Raw genomic sequence first — 22776 nt, 5'->3', positions numbered from 1 at the left:
TAAGGACCCCGGTTCGAGGCTTGGTTCCCCAGGTCCCACGTTAGCCAGATGCACAAGGGGGCACATGTGTCTGGAGTTCGTTTGCAGAGGCTGGAAGCCCTGGCGCGCCCATTCTCTCTCTCTCCCTCTATCTGTCTTTCTCTCTGTGTCTGTCGCTCTCAAATAAATGAATAAAATGTTTTTAAAAAAATGTTTTTTTGGGGGGGGGCTGGAGGGATGGCTTATCAGTTAAGGCACTTGTCTGCAAAGCCAAAGGACCTAAGTTCGATTCCCCAGGACCTGCGTTAGCCAGATGCACAAGGGGGTACATGCATCTGGAGTTCGTTTGCAGTGGCTGGAGGCCCTGGCATTTCCATTCATTCTCTCTCTCTCTCCCTCTTTCTCTGTCAAATGAGTAAATAAAAATTTTAAAAATTTAATGTTTTGGAGGGGCTGGAGAGATGGCCTAAGGTTAAGGCACTTGTCTGGAAAGCCTAAATGCACAAGGAGGCCCATGCATCTGGAAGTTGATCATTTGAAGCAGCTAGAGGCACACCCATTCTCTTTCTCTTCTTCTCTCCCCCTCTCTCCCCCTCCCTCCCTCTCTCCCTCCTTTCCTCTCTCTCTCTCTCTCTCTCTCTGCTTGCAAATAAATATTTTTTTTTAAGCTTTAGAGGAAACAGATTCCCCAAGTGAGTTTCCAAGACAGACATTTGAAGTCTCCTCCCTGGGCTATCTGAGTCAGGCTGAGCCAGGGCGGGAGCCTCTCTGGTATTTGGGAGCCAAAGCTACAGTTTAGAGAGAGGGAGGGACCTCTGTTGTGGCCAGGGCAGGAGGAAAGTGCTCTCCCAGAGGAATGAGGGCAGAGAATCAGGTTTCAGTTTTGCCCGTCACTGCCCACAACCAGCTCTAGTGTGCAGACCAGACTGGCAGTATTATTCAGTGTCTTTCCTAACGCTGGAGGATCCAGACCTCCTCTCAAGCCCCAGCCCTCCTCCCTCAGACCCGGGAGTGCAGACCCCAGTCCTCCTCCCTCAGACCTGGGAGTGCAGACCCCAGCCCTCCTCCCTCAGACCCGGGAGTGCAGACCCTAGCCCTCCTCCCTCAGACCCGGGAGTGCAGACCCCAGCCCTCCTCCCTCAGACCCGGGAGTGCAGACCCCAGGCCCTCCTCCCTCAGACCCGGGAGTGCAGACCCCGGCCCTCCTCCCTCAGACCCAGGAGTCCTCCAACCACTGCAAATGAATTCAATGTATGTGCCACTTTGTGCATCTGCCTTTATGTGGGTACTGGGGAATCAAACCCAGGCCATTAGGGTTTGCAAGAAAGTGCCTTCACTGCTGAGCCATCTCTCCAGCCCTAAATAATTCCACTTCTACATCCATGTCTTTCCTTTTTCCCTTTGTGACAAGGTTTCATGTGGCCCAGGTGACCTCACACTGGTAATGTCGCTGAGGCTGACCCTACACTCCTGATCCTTCTGTGTCCTCCGCCTTCCAAGGGCTGGCATTACAGATACCAGCCACTATGCCTGGCTCCTCTTTATTTTAATGTAAATTCCACATATGAGAGAAAATGGCATTTCTCTGTCTGAGGCTGGCTTATTTTTCTTAACATGCTCATCTCCAATTCCTTCCATCCTCCTGCAAATGACATGATGTCATTTCTTTTTGATTGCTGAATAATACTCCATTGTGTATATATACCACACTTTCGTTACTCATTCAACAAATGATGAGCATCTACGCTGATTCCATAAGTTGGCTACTAAAAATAGTGTTGGGTAAAAAAATAAAAATAAATTTAAAAACAGAAAATAATGTTGGGTATGTCTCTTAATGCTCTGGGCTCAGTTTCCTTATCTCTGTGAAGATGCACATGGTGGGCTGGAGAGATGGCTCAGCAGTTAAAGGAACTTACTTTCAAATTCTGACAGCTTGGGTTCGATTCCCCAGGACCCATGTAAAGCCAGATGCACAATGTGGTGCACATGTCTGGAGTTCATTTGCAGTGACAGGAGGCCCTCTCTCTCTCTCTCATATAAATAAATACAATATTTAAAACTAAATATTAAACAATAAAATTAAAATAAAGAAAAACATAGTTAAAATAAAGAAAATTAAAATAAAATAAATGGAATTAAGTATTTTTTAATATTTTATTTTTATTTATTTGTTAGAAAGAGAATGAGCGCACCAGGACCTCCAGCTGCTGCAAACAAACACCAGACACGTGCACCACCTTGTGCATCTGCCCCATGTGGGTGCTGGGAAATCAAACCTGAGTCCTTTGGCTTTGCAGGCAAGTGCCTTAACTGCTAAGCCATCTCTCCAGCCCAAAGTGAATAATTTTTTAAAGACGCATATGGCATGCTTCATTGAGTTTGGGGAAGAAATGATGTATACAACTTAGTCTGACTGAGAGCTATGGCACACAGGGAAAGAGACCAAACAGAGACCTTGGGAAAGTGTTTGTGTTCATTTCTGAGACATACTAAAAGGCATACCAGGTGCTTTAAAAACATTTTTTTTTTAATTCACTGCAAATGAACTCCAGATGCGTGCGCCACCTTGTGCATCTGGCTCTATGTGGGTCCTGGGGAATCGAACCTGGGTTGTTAGGCTTTGCAGACTAGTGCCTTAAGTGCTTAACCATATCTTCAGGGCCCCTAAGCATTGCTTTTTAAAAATATTTTCATTTATTTATTTGAGAGATAGAGAGTAAGTACGGGTGCACCTGGGACACCCACCACTGCAAACAGCAGAGGCATACTCCATGTTATGTGCCTGGCTTTATGTGCATACTGGGGAATCAAACCCAGCTTGTCAGGCTTTACAAGCAAGAGCCTTTATCTACTGAGCTGACTCTTCAGCCATGCCAAGCACTGTTTTATTTAATTTAATTTAACTTAATTATTATTATTGGTTTGTTGAGGTAGAGTCTCACTCTAGCCTAGGTGGACCTAGAATTCAGGGTGGCCTCAAATTTATAGAGATCCTTCTACCTTGGCCTCCTAAGAGCTGGGATTAAAGGCATGCAGCATCATGCCTGCCAGCCACTGTTTTTTGTTTTGTTTTATTTATTCATTTTGGTTTTTCAAGGTAGGGTCTCACTCTAGCCCAGGCTGACCTGGAATTCACTATGTAGTCTCAGGGTGGCCTCAAACTCATGGAGATCCTCCTACCTCTGCTTTCCAGATGCTAGGATTAAAGGCATGTGCCACCACACTGGGCTAGGCACTGTTTTTGTTTTGTTTTGTTTTGTTTTTTAATTTATTTGAGAGTGACAGACACAGAGAGAGAATGGGCGTGCCAGGGCCTCCAGCCACTGCAAATGAACTTCAGATGCATGTGCCCCCTTGTGCATCTGGCTTATGTAGGTCCCGAGGAATCAAGCCTCGAACCAGGGTCCTTAGACTTCACAGGCAAGTGCTTCACCGCTAAGCCATTCCTCCAGGCCCTAGGCACTGTTTTTAATGCAGATGTGCACACTTGGTATATGTGGACACATGTGGAGGCCAGAGGACAACCTCGAGTGTCATGTCATCCTCAGGAAGGCCGTCCACCTCCTTTGAGACAGGGTCTTTCATCAGCCTGGAGCTCACCAGTGAGGCTAGACTGGTTGGCCAGGCCATGTCACCACGCCCAGTATTTGTTTTCTATTTGGGTTTTTCATGTTAGGGTCTCACTCTCGCCCAGGCTGACCTGGAAATCTCTGTGTAGTCTCAGGCTGGCTTCAAGCTCACAGGTCTCCTCCTACCTCTGCCTCGCAAGTGTTGGGATTAAAGGAGTGCGCCACCCTCCCAGCCCATGCCCAGTACTTAAGTGCATATGGGTTCTGGGGACTGAACTCAGGCCCCTGTGCTTACAAAGCAAGTACTTGTCCAAGTGAGCTATCTCTTCGGACTTTTATTTTGTGGGGGTGAGGGAGCATCTCATACCGGCCCAGGGCACAATGTATCCCAGGCTGGCCTTGAACTCAAGGTAATCCTCCCACCTCCGAGGCCCCAGTGCTGGGGTTACAGGCAGAAGTCACCATATCTAGCTTTCTACGGGACACTTAATGAGCCAAGTCTTAGCCCTCAGTACCAAGGCCATTCCTGGGGGGGATTTCCCAAGGAGAGGAAAGAGGGTGGATGGGGGCCGGGGGCCAGGGAGAGAGGACACAGAGATGCTGGCCCAGAGACAGAGCCAACCCTACGTTAATTCCATCTCCTTCCACACTCTCCCCTGAGCAGGTGGCATAAACAAGTGGCCTAACCACTCCAGACTCCAACTTCCTCATTAGTCAAGTGGAAATGCAACCTCCACCCCAATGCTGAGGAGGACCCAAGGGAGTATTGAAGGAGGAGCTTTTTGGCTCACATGTGTGAACGAATGTGACATCAAATTGTCATTATTATCCTGTTGTTACAACGGACACACATAATTTCCGGGCTCCATCCCAGCCTCCCCCCCCCCGCCCCGCCCCCCGCAGTACTTAGGGACTGTGTGCCAGCCCCGCCCCTGGGCCTCCTCAGTCAGGCAGTGCCAGGTGAGCGCTCAGGTATGCTGAAACCACATGGCTTGGGAGGGAGGAGGAGGAGGAGCCCAGACCCAAAGGGAGAGAAGAGCTGAGATCTGAGAGCCCAGAGGCCAGAGCCAGGCTCAGCAGCCAGCAGGTGAGGGGTCTGAACTCCGGAGAAGCTGGGACCTGGGCTCTCCTGGTCTGAGGGTGGAGAGCTGGGGTCTGGGTTCTTGTATTGGAGGAGGGCTGGGAATCTGAGCTCCTGGGTTTCAGAGAAGAGGGCTGGGGTCTGGCTGGGCCTGACAGAGGAGGACTAGGGGTCTGGCCCCCCTGGATCTGAGGAAGTACAGCTGGGATGGGAACTCCTGGGTCTAAAGAGAACAGGAGGTCTGAAGTCTGGACTCCTGCATCTGAGCGGGGAGGAGGGCTGGGATAGGGATCACTGGGTCTGAGAGAGAAGGACTGGAGCCTGAACTGACTCCTGATCTGAGGGAGGAGGCTGGGATCTGGATCCCAGTTTCAGGGAGGAGGCCTACTACCTGGACCTCTGCCTGTGAGGGAAGTAGGCCAGAGCCTAGGCATCCTGGTCTGAGGAAGGAGGGATGAGGCTTGGACTTCCAGGTCTCAGGAGGAAGGGCTGAGGGAAAGGGCTGGGGTTCTGGATTCCTAGGTCTGGGGGAGGAAGGCTGGTGTCTGGATGACTGAGTCTGAGGGAGGAAGGTTGGGTATGAAGGTCTGGAAAGAGTCATATCCCCACAGTCTAGTAAGGGGCACACCCTTTTGCTGGCTTCCAGGGCACCTCCAGGTGGGCACCCCGTCTCGCCACCATGAGTACCACCACAACTGGGTAAGTGCCCCTTGCCCCTGGCCCCTCCCCCACCCCCGCAGATCTTGTTCCCAAAGCCCAAGCTCTGGACACTAAGTGAGATCATAGCTGCTCCCCTCCCTGCTCAGTCTGTGGTTAGGAGCAGACAGAAGGGGTTCCCTCCCTGCTCAGTCTGTGGTTAGGAACAGACAGAAGGGGTTCAGCTGCAGAGGCTCCTACACAGCAGGGGCGCAACTCTGGCAGGGCCCGCCACCTCCTGGAAATATCTATGGAAAAAGAGACAACTTAGAGAGTTGGCAGAATGAAATCTATAGGAGTTGGCAGAATGTCCCCACAGCAGGCACTCCTTTAGAAAGTACTGTTGCTAAGTGGCATTATCCGGGCACTCAGTATTGACCCTCTGCTAGAAGATTAGGGCTATGTAGATGCAAATCTCCTGGAGTGAACAGGAAAAAAAAAGAAAGATACGCTGAAATAGAAACAGTGGAAGCGGCTCAGTGGTTAAGGCACTTACCTGTAAAGCCTAAGTACCCAGGTTTGATTCCCCAGGACCCACGTAAAGCCAGATGCACAGGTGGCACATGCATCTGGAGTTTGCAATGGATGGAGGCCCTGGCAGGCCCATTCTCTCTGTCTACCTCTCTCTCTCTTTTTCTCTTTCTCTCTCTCTCTCTCTCTCTCAAATAAATAAAATAGTTTTTAAAGCTAGGGGATAGAGCTGGAGGAATGGCTTAGCAGTTAAGGCGCTTGCCTGCAAAGCCAAAGAACTCAGATTCAGTTCTCCAGGACCCACGTTAGCCAGATGCACAAGGGGGCACATGCGTCTGGAGTTTGTTTGCAGTGGCTGGAAACCCTGGCATGCCCATTCTCACTCTCCCTCTCTCTCTCCCCCCCCCTCCCTCTCTCTCTTCCCCCTCTCTGACTCTAATAAATAAATTAATTAATTAATTAAAAGAAAAACTAGTGAATAAACCAGGTATGGTGGCACACGCCTTTAATCCCAGCACTTGGGAGGCAGAGGTAGGAGGATCGCTGTGAGTTCAAGGCCACCCTGAGAATACAGAGTGAATTCCAGGTCAGCCTGAGCTACAGTGAGACCCCACCTCAAAAAAAAAAAAAGTAAATAAAATAGAAACCAGGGGTGGTAGTGAGCCCTCCAGCACAGAGGCAACCAAATCATGGGGACATGCGACTACCAGGATCAGGATGAAGGACAAGGCTTTGTCCCTCATTCCCCAGCCCTGACTGCCTAGCTCTGAGCTACTGTTATTTCCTTGGAAATGTGGAATTAAGAGTTGTTACAGTGGCTGGGGATGCAGCTCGGTTGGTTGAATGCTTGCCTGGCATGTGTCAGGAGAGCCCTGGATTCAGTGCCCAGCATTGCATAAACCGGGCATGGTAGCGCACACCTGTAATCTCAGCTGGAGGCAGGCAGATCAGGAATTCAAGCTCAACAGCGAGTTTAAGGCCAGTCTGGGCTACCTGAGACCTTGTCTCACAAACAAACACACCTCAGGAATTACTGCAGATGGTGACCTAAGAGGAGACTTGGGGACAGGAAGGAAGAGACAAGATAGGATTAAATCTGGGAAGAGCCTGACCCGTGGGTGGGAGGGGAAGAGGTAATTTCCCGCCTACTCCAGCTACCACAAATATTGTTGTATCAGTTTCCACTTATTGAGCAGCAATCATGTGCTAAGCCTTTTGCGTCATCATAATCAGGATGATAATTATTACTGAAACGACCAAGGGAGCTGGCAAGATGGTTGGGTGCTTAAAGGCTCTCGCTTATAAAGCCTGAAAGCCTGAGTTCAATTCCCCAGAACTCACGTAAAACCAGAGGCACAAAGCGGCACATGTGTCTCGAGTTTGTTTGCAGTGGCTAGAGGCCCTGGTGGGTGGATGTGCCCATTCTCTCTGCTTCATTGGGTTAAATCTGTCCAACACCTCACAAAGTGGATGCTATCTTACAGAAAGGGAAATGGAGGCAGAGATCTAAGTCCCCTGTCCAGGGCCTTATGACAAGAAAGCAGCGCAGACAATTAGAACCCAGAGCAGAGCATGGTGGCAGACACTTGTAATCCCAGGACTATGGAAGCAAAGGCAAGAGGACCAAAAGTTTAAGGCCTGAGCTGGAGAGATGGCTTAGTGGTTAAGGCACTTGCCTGTGAAGCCTAAGGACCCAGGTTCAATTCTCCAAGTCCCACATAAGCCAGATGCACAAGATGGCTCACATGTCTTGAGTTTATTTGCAATCTTTAGAGGGCCATTCTCTCTCTCCCTTTCTCTCCTCCCCCTGTCTCAATAAAAAGAATAAATTAGTTAAAAACAAAGTAAAAAATATTTTTTAAAAAAGACTTTAAGACCAGACTCAGCTACAAAGTAAGCTTGAGGCTTGCCTACACTACATGAGACCCTGCCCCCCACAAAAAAAAATTTTTTTAAACAGGGCTTGAGAGGTGGTGCAGTGGTTAAGGTGCCTGCCTACAAAGCCTGACACCTTGGGTTCAATTCCCCAGTGCCCACGTAAGCCAGACGCCCAAAGTGGCATCAGAGTTCGATTGCAGCAACAAGAAACCCTGGCATACCTGTTCATTCTCTCTCTCTTTCTTTCTGTCTGCTCGGAAAAAAAATTTATGAATGAAAATCCTTTAAAATATTTTACTTATGGGCTGGGGGGATGGCTTAGCAGTTACAGCTCTAATTTTTTTTTTTTGTTTTATGTTTATTTATTTATTTGAAAGTGACAGGCAGAGAGAGAGAGAGAGATTGAGAATGGGTACGCCAGGGCCTCCAGCCACTGCAAACGAATTCCAGATGCATGTGCCACCTTGTGCATCTGGCTTATGTTGGATCCTGGGGAATCAAACCTGGGTCCTTTGACTCTGCAGGCAAGTACCTTAACTGCTAAGCTATCTCTCCAGCCCCCTAAAATAACTTTAAATATTTATTCATTTGCAAACAGAAGCCAGGTGTTGTGGCGTACACCTTTAATCCCAGCACTCAGGAAGCAGAGATAGGAGAATAGCTGTGAGTTCGAGACCACCCTGAGAATACAGAGTGAATTCCACATCAGCCTAGACTAGAGTGAAACCCTACCTCAAAAAAACAACAAAAAATTATTTGCAGAGAGAAAATAGAAGAGAGCTGGGCATGGTGGTATACGCCTTTAATCCTTTAATCCCAGCACTCGTGAGGCAGAGGCAGGAGGATCACTGTGAGTTTGAGGCCACCCTAAGACTACATAGTGAATTCCAGGTCAGCCTGGGCGAGAGACCCTATCTTGGGGGAAAAAAAAAAATAGAAGAGAGACAGAGAAAATGGGTGTGCCAGCGCCTCCAGCTGCTGCAAACCAACTCCAGATGCATGCGCCACTTTATGCATCTGGCTTTACCTGAGTACTGGGGAATCAAACCTGGGTCATTAGTCTTTGCAGGCAAGTGCCTTAACCACTAAGCTATCTCTCCATCCCAGCCTAATAAAAATTTTTTTTTTTTTTTTTTTTTTTGGTTTTTCGAGGTAGGGTCTCACTCTGGTCCAGGCTGACCTGGAATTAACTCTGTCATCTCAGGGTGGCCTTGAACTCATGGCAATCCTCCTACCTCTGCCTCCCGAGTGCTGGGATTAAAGGCGTGCGCCACCATGCCCGGCCCAATGAAAAATATTTTTAAGAGAGACAGAGAGAGGGAAGACGTGAACCCAGGTCTGTGTTGCAGCGGAAACCACAGTTCCTGTCCCACGCCCTCACTACCACATTGCACCAGTGTTTGACACCAGCTTCAGTCCTGCTCAGCTCCTCCGTGGCTCCCCATGATCCTCACAGTGGCAGCTCTGACTAGCAGTTTTTAGCATATACGTGCTGCCCAAGCGAGCACCCGACTAGCATTTTTGCTGTCTGTCACCAGCTCCCGGGGTCTTTCTCATCCCTCTTTTTCCTTCACCAGCCCAGAAGCTGCACCCAAGCCAAGTGCCAAGTCTATCTATGGTGAGCCTTGGGTTCAAGGGGACCTGGCATCAGAGTCGGGAAAAGAGGAGTTGGAGCCCGGACTCCTGGGTCCGAGGGAAGCGGTGTGGAGCCTGGACCCCTGGGTCTGAGCGGGGAGGCCTGGGACTGGGACTGTTGGGTCTGAGCGAGGCTGAGGTCTGGACCCTTTGGTCTGAGGGAGGAGGACTGGGGTCAGGACTCTGTGAGGGAGGAGGCTGGGGACTGAGCCCTGGATGCAACCGTCTTTCCCCAACAGAGCAGAGGAAACGTTACTCCACCGTGGTTATGGCTGATGTATCCCAGTATCACGTTAATGTGAGTCTAGGCTCTGTGTTTCCCTAGGGATTTCTTGGAGAGAAGTGGATGGAAAGGCAGGCTTTTGAAAACAGTTGGGGGCTGGAGAGATAGTTCAGTGGTTAAAGCGTTCGTCTGCAAAGCCTAAGGACCTGGGCTCGACTTCCCAGTACCCACATAAGCTAAATGCACAAAGTGGCACATGCATCTGATGTTCTGTTGCAGTGTCTAAAGGCCCTGATGTGTCCACACACACATTCTCTCATACACACATTCTCTCTCTCTCTCTCTCTCTCTCTCTCTCTCTCTCTCTCTCTCTCTCTCCTTTAAAACAAATTAATTAAAGGCCTGGAGAGATGGCTTAGTGGCTAAGGCACTTGCCTGAGAAGCCTGAGGACCCATGTTCAACTCTCCATATTTCATGTAAGCGAGACACACAAAGATGAAGCAAGTGCAAGGTCGCACATGCCCACTAGGTGGCGCAAGCGTCTGGAGTTCAATTGCAGTGGCTGAGGCTCTGGCATGCCAATTCTGTCTGTCTGTCTTTCTGTCTGTCTGTCTGTCTCTCTCTCTCTCTCTCTCTGTCTATAAAAATTAAAATTAAATAATAAAAACAGTTGGACAATCAAGCAGAAAACACTGCAGGGAGCTTATCCCTCCCCTCACTCCTAGACTTCCTCCTCATTGCCCCTGACCTTAACAGGAACCCAAAGACTTCAGTTCCATCAAATCTGATGGCTTTTCCTCTGGACCCCTCTTCCCCTATGATGGCCACAGGGACAGATCAGCCAGAATTCTGACGACAGAGTCCAGAGATCAGAGCAAAGAGTACCGTATGCTGTAATGCAGGCACTTAGGGGTCTAGATATAACCTGCCCTGGAAGAGCCCTCCAGTGTGGGTGAGAAGCCAGCCCTTAGCATTGGCCACTGAAGGAGACCCTGACTGCAGTGAGCTTGGAGGCCCATCTATGGAGTAGGTGGTCTAGGAAGGTCTCCTGGTAGAGGTGTATTCAGCCTGGCTCCAACTTGTTGCTTTCTTTCTTCTTTGTTGTTGTTGTTGTTTTATTTGTTTTTCAAGGTAGGATCTCGCTCTAGCCCAGGCTGACCTGGAATTCACTATGTAGTCTCAGGCTGGCCTCCAACTCACAGTGATCCTCCTACCTCCGCCTCCCAAGTGCTGGGATTACAGGCGTGTGCCGGCTTCACTGCTTTCTCTTGCGGTTCCAGCACCTCGTGACCTTCTGCTTGGGCGAAGAGGATGGCGTGCACACAGTGGAAGATGCCTCCAGGAAGCTGGCTGTCATGGACAGCCAGGGCCGTGTCTGGGCCCAGGAGATGCTACTGCGAGTGTCCCCTGGCCATGTCACGCTGCTTGATCCAGTCTCCAAGGTGCCAGGGGTGGGAGCGGGCCAGGCTGAGGTTTGAGTGTGGATCTTTGCTCCTAGCTGTCCTTCCTCTGGGAACTTTGGCAAAGGGCCCCCAGCTGCCTTTTGGAGCCTTACCTATTAAAAGGAGTAATTAAAAGTGAAATGAGCAGGGTGTGGTGGAGCATGCTTTTAATCTTAGCCCTTGGGAGGCAGAGGCAGATCTCTGTGAGTTCGAGGCCAACCTGGGACTACAGAGTGAGTTCCAGGTCAGCCTGGGCTAGAGTGAGATCCTACCTCAAACCCCACCCCTTCCAAATAAAAGGAGTGCTAGGGATAGAGAAATGGCTCAGCAGTTAAAGGTGCTTATTTGCAGAGCCTAATAACCCCAGTTCAATTCCCCAGTACCCACATAAAGCCAGATACACAAAGTGGTGCATGTGTCTGAAGTTCATTTGCACCAGGAGACCAGCACACAAATTCTCTCTGTGTCCTCTTTCTCAAATAAATATAAAAACAAATAAAATAGCCGGATGTGGTAGTGCACACCTTTAATCGCAGCACTCAGGAGGCAGAGGTAAGAGGATCACCATGAGTTCAAGGCCAGCCTGGGACTACCTAATGAATTCCAAGCCTGGGCTACAGGGAGACCCTACCTCGAAAAAGAAAACCAAACTAAAATAAATAAAAGGGGTACTAGTTCTAACCCTAACTTCATGAGATTATACTCCCCACTTCTGGGCACCTGGGGGGGCACTGTTGTGCTATTGGGGGACCCTCCAGCCTCCGTTTAACCTAACTTTCTGCCGGGCAGGAGGAGCTTGAGTCTTACCCGCTGGGCGCCATCGTGCGCTGCGACGCAGTGACACCACCCGGCCGGAGCCGCTCGCTGCTGCTCCTGGTGTGCCAGGAGCCCGAGCGTGTGCAGCCCGACGTGCACTTCTTCCAGGGCCTGCGGCTCGGGGTGAGGACGCGGAGTCCACGGGGGTGTCCAGCGGCGGGGCCGGGGCAAAGAGAGGGGCAAGGCCTAGGAAAGCGGGGATGGGTGGCCACGGGGCCCGAGTAGACAAGTTGAGCTCTGGACCAAAAGTGAAATAATGAGGGTGGGATGTAGGTGCAGGCTAAGGGCGTGAACAGAACGGGAGAGGGAGGGCCAGGCATGGTGGCGCACACCTTTAATCCCAGTTGGGAGGCCGAGGGAGGAAGGTGCGCTGTGAGTTCTAGGTCCGCCTGGGCTAAGGCAAGGAGTCCAAGGATCTGGGGAGAACAAGGATGCGGTGCGCACGTGGTTTTAGGACAGCCTGGAGCTGAGATCGGCGAGGGGCGTGTTTTTGGCGGGCAGTGGGGGTGGGCGTTGGAAACCCGGCCTGACCACAGCCTGATGGGCAGGCGGAGCTGATCCGAGAGGACATCCAGGGGGCTCTGCACAACTACCGCTCGGGGCGCGGGGAACGCAGGGCGGCGGCGCTCAGGTGAGGGGGATGTGGGAGAGGAAATCCCCCGGGAAGACAGTGGTTTCCTGAAAACTTATTGCACTTCTCTGGGCCTCAGTCTCCCCAGCTGAGAAATGGGCTGGTACCACCGCCTATGGGCTCAAAACCAGCCCTCGCAGACAAAGTCACTCTAGCGCATCCTGGTCCTCTCTCTTCTGGGGCCCCCTGTCTACCATTTGAGCCTCAAGTCTCTCGCACTAAGCCCCCCCCCCAAATAAAAGTTCCTCCTTCCTGGTCCCACCGGTGGACCCAGCCCCAGTTTGTCCTTTGCCCCTGTGCAGGGCGACGCAGGAGGAGCTGCAGCGGGGAGCCACTTCGGTCGCCGAGACCCCGCCGTTGCAGCGCCGTCCGTCGGTCCGCGCGGTGATCAGCACCGCAGAACCCGCCTCGGGCCGCGGGCGACCCCGCGTGGATCCCATTCCGGAGGCGGCGAGACCCGAACCTGCGCGCACCGCAAACGCCGCCGGCCCCGGGTCGCCCGACCTGGGCCCGCGAGGTCCCGAATTGGCGGGTCTGCAGGCGGAGCGGGACGTGGTGAGCTGGGACAAGCCGGATTAGGGGTGGGCTGGACCGGTTTCGGCGTCCCTGGGTGGGCACGAATCATTTATTCGTTTTCGAGAGAGAGAGAGAGAATGAATATGCCAGGGTCTCCAGCCCAGTGCAAACAAACTCCGATGCATGCGCCACTTTGTGCATCCGGTTTACGTGGGTACTGGGGAATGGAACCTGGGTCCTTTGGCTTTGCAGGCAAGAGCCTCACACTTCTGAGGACAGGGCTTGATGGGGGTGGGAATGGAATCCTTCCCATTGGCTGACCAAGTGTTAGGCTTGGGCGTGCGACTTACCTCTAGGGGTGGTGTCAGAGTCTTGGTGAGGAATGTTGTGGTCAGGGGTGTGGTTTGACCAGGGATGGGCGAGGGGAATGTCCAGGTGCTCACACAGACGAGGGTCTGGGACTCAGGAGCGCCACCTGTGCGCCCCTCCTCCGTCCCCGCAGGATATCTTGAATCACGTGTTCGACGACGTGGAGAGTTTCGTGTCCAGGCTGCAGAAGTCAGCCGAGGCCGCCCGCGTGTTGGAGCATCGTGAGCGCGGTCGCAGGACCCGTCGCCGTGAGGCTGGAGGTAAGGGAGTTACCTCCCCATGGGACCCTGCCCTCTTGGATGACTCCCAAATAGCCTTCTTTCCCCGGGAGGCCCCTGCTACCAGCCAGGTCTGACTTCTGCAAGGCCATCTGTCTGAGTTCTTACGCTTCTTTTTCCTTTTATTTTTTTTTATTTTTGAGTATTCTATTCATTTGTTTATGAGAGAGCAAGAGAGAGAGAGAATGGGTGCACCAGGGCCTCTAGCCCCTGCAAATGAATTCCAGACATATGTACCACTTTATGCATCTGGCTTACTTGAGTACCCGGGAATCCAACGTAGGTCCTTCTGCTTTGTAGGCAAGTGTCTTAACGGCTAAGCCATCTCTCCACCCTACTTTTTGTTTTGTTTTATTTTTTAATTTATTTTATTTATTGGAGTGGGACAGAAAGAAGCAAAGAGAAGGGGGAGAGAGAGAGAGAATGGGTGCACCAGGGCTTTCAGCTGCTGCAAACGAACTGCAGACACATGAGCCACCTTGTGCATCAGGCTTAGGTGGGTCCTGGGGAATTGAACTTGGGTCCTTTGGCTTTGCAGGCAAGCTTCTTAACCGCTAAGCCATCTCTCCAGCCCTTTTTATGTATTTTTTGTTGTTGTTGTTTTGTTTTGTTTTTTTATGGTCTCGCTCTAGCCCAGGCTGACCTGGAATTCACTATGTAGTCTCAGGCTGGCCTCAAACTCACAGATATCCTCCTACCTCTGCCTCCCAAGTGCTGGGATTAAAGGTGTGTGCCTCCGCCAGGCCCTGTCTTCCCCTTTCCTGACTGTCCAATGCTGCCTCTATGTCCCCCCCCCCCATCACCACCACAACCACAGAGGGTCTACTGACATTGCGGGCCAAGCCACCTACCGAGGCCGAATACACAGACGTGCTTCAGAAAATCAAGTACGCCTTTAGTCTGCTGGTGAGGACATGGCCATAGCACTGGGCTTCTGGTGTGGGGCGCGGGCACTGTTGTGACCCTAGCCCATCCTCCACGCACCAATATCCAAGACCTCTTACCTCCCCAGGCCCGGCTGCGTGGCAACATCGCCAACCCCTCCTCTCAAGAGCTGCTGCACTTTCTGTTCGGGCCTCTGCAGATGGTGAGACCCGCAGACAACCTCCAGGTCCCCCACCATCCCAGGCCCCTGCCGGGGCAGAGTGACTGGGGTTAGACTGCACCGCGGTCTGACGGCGCGCCCTCCTGTTGGGCAGATTGTGAACACGTCTGGGGGCCCCGAGTTCGCCAGCAGCGTGCGACGGCCGCATTTGACCTCCGAGGCCGTGGCCCTGCTACGGGACAATGTCACTCCTCGCGAAAACGCGCTGTGGACCTCCCTGGGAGACTCGTGGACCCGCCCAGGGTGAGGGGCTGGGCTGGGGGGGGCAGAGGGCGAGGGGGTGGGGGGATGTGCAGGGCTCACATGGGTGTGGTTAAAGAAATTGAGGAGGGAGCGGCTTTTAGTATCATTGAGGACTAAGCGATTGATTATCTGTTAAATTTTTTTTTTTTTTTACGAGGTAGGGTTTCTCTGTAGCCCAGCCTGATCTGGAATTCACTATGTAGTCTTAGGGTGACCTCGAACTCACAACGATCCTCCTGCGGCCCCACGTCCAGTAATTGGACGGGTTGGGGGGGAGCGGGTTTTAGGACTGGAGAAATTAATACGAAGAAGCTTAAGGCCTAATCAGATAGTTGGATTAAAACAAAAAGGTCAGGCTAGTGCTAAACTTCAAAGTCCAGCGTGGGGCTTAGGTGACTGGGGTCAAAGTTTCAGCTTGGGCTGGACAGATGGCTCAGCAGTTAAGACACTTGCCTGAAGAGCCTAACGACCCTGGTTCGATTCTCCAGGACCCATGTAAAGTCAGATACACAAAGTGGCACATGCATCCAGAGTTCGTTTGCAGTGGCTAGAGGCCATGGGGTGCCCATTCTCATCCCCTCTCCTCGCAAATAAATAATTTAAAAATTAAGAAAAGGGTGGGGCTTATGGAAAGCATGGCCTGCAAGTTTGGAGATGAAAGGGAGAGTGCCCTTGAAGGTTCTTGGATAGGGATGAAGCCCAAGACTCGAAACCAGGCACGGTGGCTCACGTCCGTCATCCCAACACTAGGGAGACAGGTAGAAAGAGCGTCGTGAGTTCGAAACCACCCTAGGCTACAGAATGAATTCTAAGCGTCTGGGTTACTGTAAGACCCTGCCTCAAAAACAAAATCGTGAAGCCAATGACCAAGGCTAAATCTGCACCAATATCCACCCTGGCCGCAGGGTGGAGCTGCCCACGGAGGAGGGTTCTCCATACAGCCCCGAGTTCTGCAGCGGCTGGGAGCCCCCCGCCACCGACCCGCAGGGCCGCGCCTGGGAAGACCCGGTGGAGAAGCAGTTGCAGCACGAACGGAGGCGCCGGCAGGTGAGGCGGGGCTGCCCGGGGACGTGAGGCCCCCCAACCCCGGTCACACAGTAGACCCGGGACCACCTCTGTGCGGGCCGGGCTGACCCCAGACTCTTCTTACTTTCCTCAGCAAAGCGCCCCCCAGGTCGCTGTCAATGGGTGAGTACCCCTCCAAGAGCTGGCGAGGGGGACGGGGGGAGGGCGCGGGGGGCTCTGGGAGGACTGAGTCCCGGGGTAACCTGGCGCTGACTCTGCCTCTTCCCTTTTATTTCTTTTTTGGTTTTTTTTTTTCCTCTCGTCTTTTTCCTCTGCCTACCCGGTTTTTTGCAGGTGGGTGAGGTGGTGAGGAGGTGGGGCTGGGGCTGGGAAGGGGTGAGGAGCAAGGAGGGTGGGGGGTGGCGGAGTCCAGGCTCCTGGGACCAAGGGAGGTGGGAAGTGGAGGCAGGATTATCGGAGCTAAGGGAAGGAAGGGGCTGGGAGTGGGATATATCTGAGGGCTTGGAGCTCTGCACCCTCAAAGGGCTCCTGGAAGCGTCCAGTTTGGGAGCCTGGGAAAGAGCTTTGCCTGGTTCCCAGAGCACTGGACGTTAGGGAGAAGAGCCTGGGGAAGTGTACATCTAGAAGACCTCAAGTCTGGCATTTAGGGTCCCAGAGCCTCAGGAGCAGGCTTGAGACTTCAAGAGGATGTGGGCAAGTTTCTGGAAGAGATAGAAAGTGTTGGGCCCCTGACCTGACAGGTTGAACTTGCGATTTAGAACAAAAAAGTTCTAAAGAATTAGCTTAAGGGCTGGGGAGATGGCCGAGTTAGTAAAATGTTTGTCTTGCAAGAATGAGAACCCGAGTTCAAGTCCCACAGCCCACATAAAAATGTTGGGTGTAGGCGGGGGATGGTGGCACACACCTTTAATGCAGCCTGAGACTACAGAGTGAATTTCAGATCAGCCTGGGCTAGAGGGAAAAAGAAAAACTGTTGGGTGTTTGCCTATAATCCCAGTGCTGAGGAGGCAAAGATCCCTTGTGTTCACTGGCCAGCTGCTATAACCTAATCGGTGAGTTTCAGGCCGGTGAGGGATCCTGTCTCCAAGAGAAATAGAAGGTGGCACCCAAGACTATCCTCTGTCCTGCACAGGCATATCCACACATGCACACACCCACCACACATACACATACAAGAACACATACATACATATTTTAAAAAGAAAAAAAAAACTAGAGCTGGGGTGTAGCTCGGTGGTAGAGGGTTTGCCTAGTAAATCTCAGGCCTTGGCCTCAATCCTTACTACCACCAAAAAAAGACAGAAAGAAAGAAAGAGGAAGGAAGGGAGGGAAGAAAAAGGAAAGAAAAGAACAGAGAAGAAAACTAATCTAAAAATCTGCTGAGCCAGGTGTCCTAGGACACGCCTTTAGTCCCAGCTCTGAGGGGGCAGAGGTGGGAGGATCGCCATGAGTTCGAGACTACCCTGAGACTACATAGTGAATTCCAGGTTAGCCTGGGCTAGAGCGAAACCCTACCTCAAAAAAAAAAAAAAAAAAAAAAAAAGGAAAACCCTGCTGAATGCAGACTGGGAGGCTAAAGGTTGCCGCAATTGAAGCTTAGGAGGTGGACTCCTGTCTCGATCCCTGGGGAGGAGAGCGCGAGGGAACCAGGTTCATGGTGCTAGCAAGCTGTGGGAACCAGGAGGCTTTGGGTCTGGAGAAGGAAAGTGGTAGAGAGGCCAGAACTCTAGGCTCCTTGGGAGAGTAGGGGCAGAGTGGGGGGGATGAAAGTGAGTTGGGAAGTCAACAAAACAAAGAGGCTGGAGATGAAAGGGCAGGGCATCTGAGCAAGGGCCCAGGCTGAGGGTTTCAGCAGGGACAGCATACTGGGAGCTGCCGACCCCACACAGGGGGTGCCGCGGCCCTGAAGACCCCCCCTCTCCCCTGCACAGGTAGGCCTAATCGGGGTTGAGGTCTCTGTGGTTGGGGGGTCAGAGCCATCTGCCCCCCAAGCTGCCTGGTGTCGCAAGATCTCCTTCCTCTGCCTGCATGCTTCTGAGTCTTGGGTTGGGCACCTCCAGCTTTTTACTCATCTTCTCCAGTCTGGAGTTTCTTTGCTGGAAATCATGATCCTTTCCTGGAAGGGTGAGAAGTCTATGACACCAAAGGACTGCACAAAGCTCAGGGCTGTGGCCAAGCTTGGGCTCAAATCCAGCTCCACAAACAGCAGGGCAGAGACTCCACACAGACTGACTGGGGTCAGTCAGTCCAGCCACACCTCTCTCTTAGTCCCTGCCCTGACTGACATCGCAGTGCTTCAGTTTCCTTCCTGTAAGAAGGGAAACAAATTAGGGGTGTAGCTCAGTGGTAAGACACTTCCCTGGGCCTGATGATACAAGCCTGAAATCTCCGCTAGTCAGGAGGCTGAGGCAGAATTGCAAGTTCAAGGCCTGCCTGGACTACAAAACAGTTTAGAGAAATTCTACCTCAAAATATAAAGTAAAAAATATCTCTGGGCCAGGTGTGGTGGTACACACCTTTAATACCAGCACTGGGAAGGCCAAGGTAGGAATCAGATAGCTGTTAGTTCAAGGCCAGCCTGAGACTACATAGTGAATTCCATGTCGGCCTGGGCTAGAGTGAGACTCTACCTCAAAAAAAAAAAAAACCTAATTTTTAATTTTTTGTTTATTTTAACTTATTTATTTGAGAGTGACAAACAGAGAGAGAAAGAGGCAGATAGAGAAAGAGAGAGAGAGAATGGGCGCGCCAGGGCCTACAGCTACTGCAAACGAATTCCAGACGCATGCGCCCCCTTGTGCATCTGGCTAATGTGGGTCCTGGGCAATCGAGCCTCAAACCAGGGTCCTTAGGCTTCACAGGCAAGCGCTTAACCACTAAGCCATCTCTCCAGGCCAAAAAATAATAATAATTTTTAAAAAGGTCTGGATCTCAAGCCGGGCATTGTGGCACATGCCTTTAATCCCAGCACTTGGGAGGCAGAGGTAGGCGGATTGCCATGAGTTTGAGGCCACCCTGAGACTCCATAGTGAATTACAGGTCAGCCTGGGCTAGAGTGAGACCCTACCTCGAAAAACCAAAAAAAAAAAAAAAAAAAAAAAAAGTTCTGGATCTGTACCAGGATAGTAAAGAACTTTCCTTTTGCATCCACCACTGAGAAGCTGGAGATGTGGTTTAGCAGCAGGGGGCTTGCTCTGGGTTCAATCTCAAGTACCACACACACACACAAACCAGAAAACATGACAGGGGCGGCTTTAGCATTGGTTTGTATATGCTCATGAGAAATGCACCTAACAGATGCTAAGGACCAGGTGCCATTTCTAGCTATGCATTCTGAGTCTCACTGTTCTCACTTACAAAATGTAAGTGGCAGAGTACCTGCCTAGCATGCAGAAGGTCCTGAGTTCAATCTCTAATACCGCTAAATAAATAGACAAATAAAGTAGAAACCAGAATGTTGCCTTTAATCCCAGCCTCGGGGAGGCTGAAGTAGAATGATTACCATGAGTTCAAGGCCAGCCTGGGCTTCAGAGTGTGTTCCAGGTCATCCCGGGCTACAGTGAGACACCGCTTAAAATAAAAACAACACGAAATCAAAATAAAATATGTCTAAAATGAAAATGTGGGGATGAGTATGCAATTCGGCTGAGCACTTCCCTAGCACGCACAAGGGCCTGGGTTTGGTCTCCAGACCAAAGAGATACTAGTGCTCATGTATATGTCACAGTGCCAGGCCAGGGAGGAGCAAAAATAAAGCTGTAATTCCAGTTTCCAGTCTGCATTAACATATTAACCTGGCCCCCTGCTTGGCTCTAACTGCACCTCACACCAACACCTTGCAGCCCAGGCCTGCAAGGCCTACCACCTCCTTATCTCCAACCCTCCCAATTCTCCCCAGTCACCAACATCCGGAGCTGGAAGCTGAGCCCCAGCCGGAGGAGGAGAGAGTGGGAAAATGGGTTCTGTGTAATTACGACTTCCAGGCCAGAAACAGCAGCGAGCTCTCCGTCAAGCAGCGGGATGTGTTGGAGGTTAGAGGAGTGGGCGGGGTGGAGGGGGTGGGGGTGGGTGGGATCTATGACACTAATACTGGCCCGTTGTGCAGACCCAGGCCCTGAATTTTCTCCTTCTACTCCACCCAGGTCCTGGATGACAGGCGCAAGTGGTGGAAGGTTCGGGACCAACGGGGCCAAGAGGGATATGTACCCTATAATATCCTGACACCTCACCCTGGATCCTGCGTGGGCCGCAGCCAGAGCCCTGCACAAAGCCTGGTGAGCCAGAGCAGATTGTGTTTCTAGTCTTCTGGTAGAAGAGGGGTGTGTGTGTGTGTGTGCGCGCCCGTGTATGGGGGGGTAGCATATCGAAGCTCCTGAGGTTGAGGGACAGGAAATTAGGTGTGAAGGGCACTGGTGGAGGTGAGGGAGTGGGGGCTCAGATGTTTATGTGGGGGGTGGGCTGGGAGTCCTCTTTATTTTTTTACTTTTTTATTATTATTATTATTATTTTTGGTTTTTCCAGGTAGAGTCTCACTCTAGCCCAGGCTGACCTGGAATTCACTCTGTAGTCCCAGGGTGGCCTCGAACTCACGGCGATCCTCCTACCTCTGCCTCCCAAGGGCTGGGATTAAAGGCGTGCGCCACCACACCCGGCTACTTTTTTATTATTTATTTGAAAGAGAGAGAAAAAAAGGCAGAGAGGGAAAGACAGAGTATGGGCGGCTTCTGGCCACCACTGCAAACGAACTCCAGACGCATGCGCCCCCTTGTGCAAATGGTTTACGTGGGTCCTGCGGAATGGAACTGAGGTCCTTTGGCTTTGCAGGCAAATGCCTTAACCGCTAAGCCATCTCTCCAGCCCTGAGAGTCTACTTTATGAACCAGGAACTCTCCTCATTCCCCTCCAGGAGAATGGCACTCCTCCCCCTCCACCACCGGTCCCTGCTCCGGCCCCAGCTCAGGTGCGTCCCCACTGGGACAGCTGCGACAGCCTCAACAACTTGGACCCCAGCGAGAAGGGTGAGTGATGGAACGTCCCCTCTGGGGTGCGGTCTTGGTCCTCACTTTTCAGGCAGGGAAAGGCCAAAGGGACTCTCGGGACACCAGAGGCGCTGGAACCCCTGCCCCCAGCATCCCTAACCCTGAATGGGAACTCCCTCCCGGTTTCCCGCCTGCAGAGAAATTCTCCCAGATGCTCAGCGTCAACGAGGAGCTGCAGGCGCGCCTAGCCCAGGGTCGCTCGGGCCCCATCCGCGCAGCCCCGGGGCCCCGAGCCCCGGAACCACAGCTCAGCCCGCGCTCGGACGCCACGGAGGTCCGCGCCTGGCTGCAGACCAAGGGCTTTAGCTCCGGGTGAGTGTGGGTCCCGACCGCGATCCGCGTGGAGACCACACAAGGATCAGGGGCTGGCCCAAGGCGAGAGTCCATCCAGAGAACGGGCCGCCGGGACGTCTCAGCCCCTTTCCAAAGCCCCTCCGCCGAGGACCTCCGCCGAGGACGTGGCTCTGGGCGCACGGAGGGCAGGGTGGGCGTGATCTGATTGGTGGGGCTGAGGGGTCTTGAGCTGTGATTGGTCCCCGCTGCTTGGCTCAGGACGGTGGACGCGCTGGGCGTGCTGACGGGCGCACAGCTCTTCTCGCTGCAAAAGGAGGAGCTGCGGGCCGTGAGCCCGGAGGAAGGGGCGCGAGTCTACAGCCAAGTCACGGTGCAGCGCGCGCTGCTGGAGGTGAGCGGGGCCGGTCCATCCCCGGGCCGGACGGGGCAAGGGGTCGCCGAGGACTCAAGGTCATGATTTCCACCCTGCCCTCCAGGACAAAGAGAAAGTGTCAGAGCTGCAGGCAGTGATGGAAAAGCAAAAGAAGAAGGTGGAAGGCGAGACCAAAATTGAAGTCATTTGACCTTTCCTGACCCTATCACAAAAAGGGATGGATGAGAAGAGCGGGTTTCCCCGCGCCGCGTGGGACAAGACGCCAGACACCACGCACTCCCCAAACACACACCAGGGACAGTTGATCTCGAGGCTCTCCCACACGTCCCAGCCCCGATTCCACCACTCAGTGGGCACGCTGAACAACCAGTCCTGAGCGACAGCATCCTGGAGGGAGCGGGAAGGGTCGGAGCGTTAGGAACACTACGGAAAGCACCTCATGAGCACCCTGGAGACCCGTGCCAATATTGTGATATGCTTCCCATGTCTATAAACAGCATTCTCTCAGCTGGCTGTGACCTACTGTCCTCTCCTTGACCAGGGTTCACTTGCCGCAGTCACTTCGTAGGAAGAAAGGGCTCTGAGAGACAAGTTTCTCTCCATGAACCATCTCCAGTCCGGAGCACTGCAACCCAGGCCTTCCCTTCAGGGCCTGCTAGCCCAATGTAATGCAGCCTGGCTCAGAACCCTTCCCTGGCTCCCCGATGCCCTCTCAGGACTGTCGCCTGGCACTTTAGGCTTGGAGTATTTTTCTTTCATTACCTCACATCTCCACCCACCCCCACTGGGCCTCTTTCCTACTCCCGGGCTCCTTCAGCCACGCCGGTTTTGCACTTCTTGCCTCTAACAGCTTCGCTCGGGCTAGTGAACTTACTCTTCAGCCTTCCTGGCTCAGCTCACATACCCACTGGGGAAGTCTGTCTAACTTCCAGCATCAGGGGTCTATGGAGAACCGCTGCTTCTTGGGTTCGCACAGGTTCCTGGCCGCTTTGACCGCTTTCTGAAGCAACCCCACATCCTTTTTCTCCAAGTCAAGCCCTGCGACTTGTGTTGGTTAACCGGATGGGGTTTGCTCACTTAGACTAAACATTCCTCTGATGTAGGCAAA

The 22776-nt window shown here is 52.4% G+C and overlaps 1 protein-coding gene across 1 annotated transcript; it reads left to right on the top strand.

Annotated features, from left to right (window-relative positions):
• Positions 1-4506: 4506 nt before the first annotated feature.
• On the top strand, positions 4507-22175 carry Eps8l1 (EPS8 like 1). The gene is made up of 20 exons (XM_012952257.2): positions 4507-4638; positions 5279-5331; positions 9255-9295; positions 9552-9610; positions 10817-10978; positions 11768-11917; positions 12343-12425; positions 12728-12980; positions 13444-13570; positions 14406-14494; positions 14601-14675; positions 14788-14936; positions 15842-15983; positions 16096-16124; positions 19861-19993; positions 20105-20236; positions 20869-20980; positions 21139-21313; positions 21554-21686; positions 21772-22175. The coding sequence occupies exons 2-20, from the start codon at positions 5312-5314 to the stop codon at positions 21856-21858; spliced, it is 2151 nt and encodes a 716-aa protein (XP_012807711.2). The 5' UTR covers positions 4507-4638; positions 5279-5311; the 3' UTR covers positions 21859-22175.
• The last annotated feature ends 601 nt before the right edge of the window (positions 22176-22776 follow it).

Source organism: Jaculus jaculus, chromosome 14, assembly GCF_020740685.1.
Source record: "Jaculus jaculus isolate mJacJac1 chromosome 14, mJacJac1.mat.Y.cur, whole genome shotgun sequence".
Taxonomy (NCBI): domain Eukaryota; kingdom Metazoa; phylum Chordata; class Mammalia; order Rodentia; family Dipodidae; genus Jaculus; species Jaculus jaculus.
Note: the sequence above shows the minus strand (reverse complement) of the source record. Positions and strands in the feature narration are given on the sequence as shown.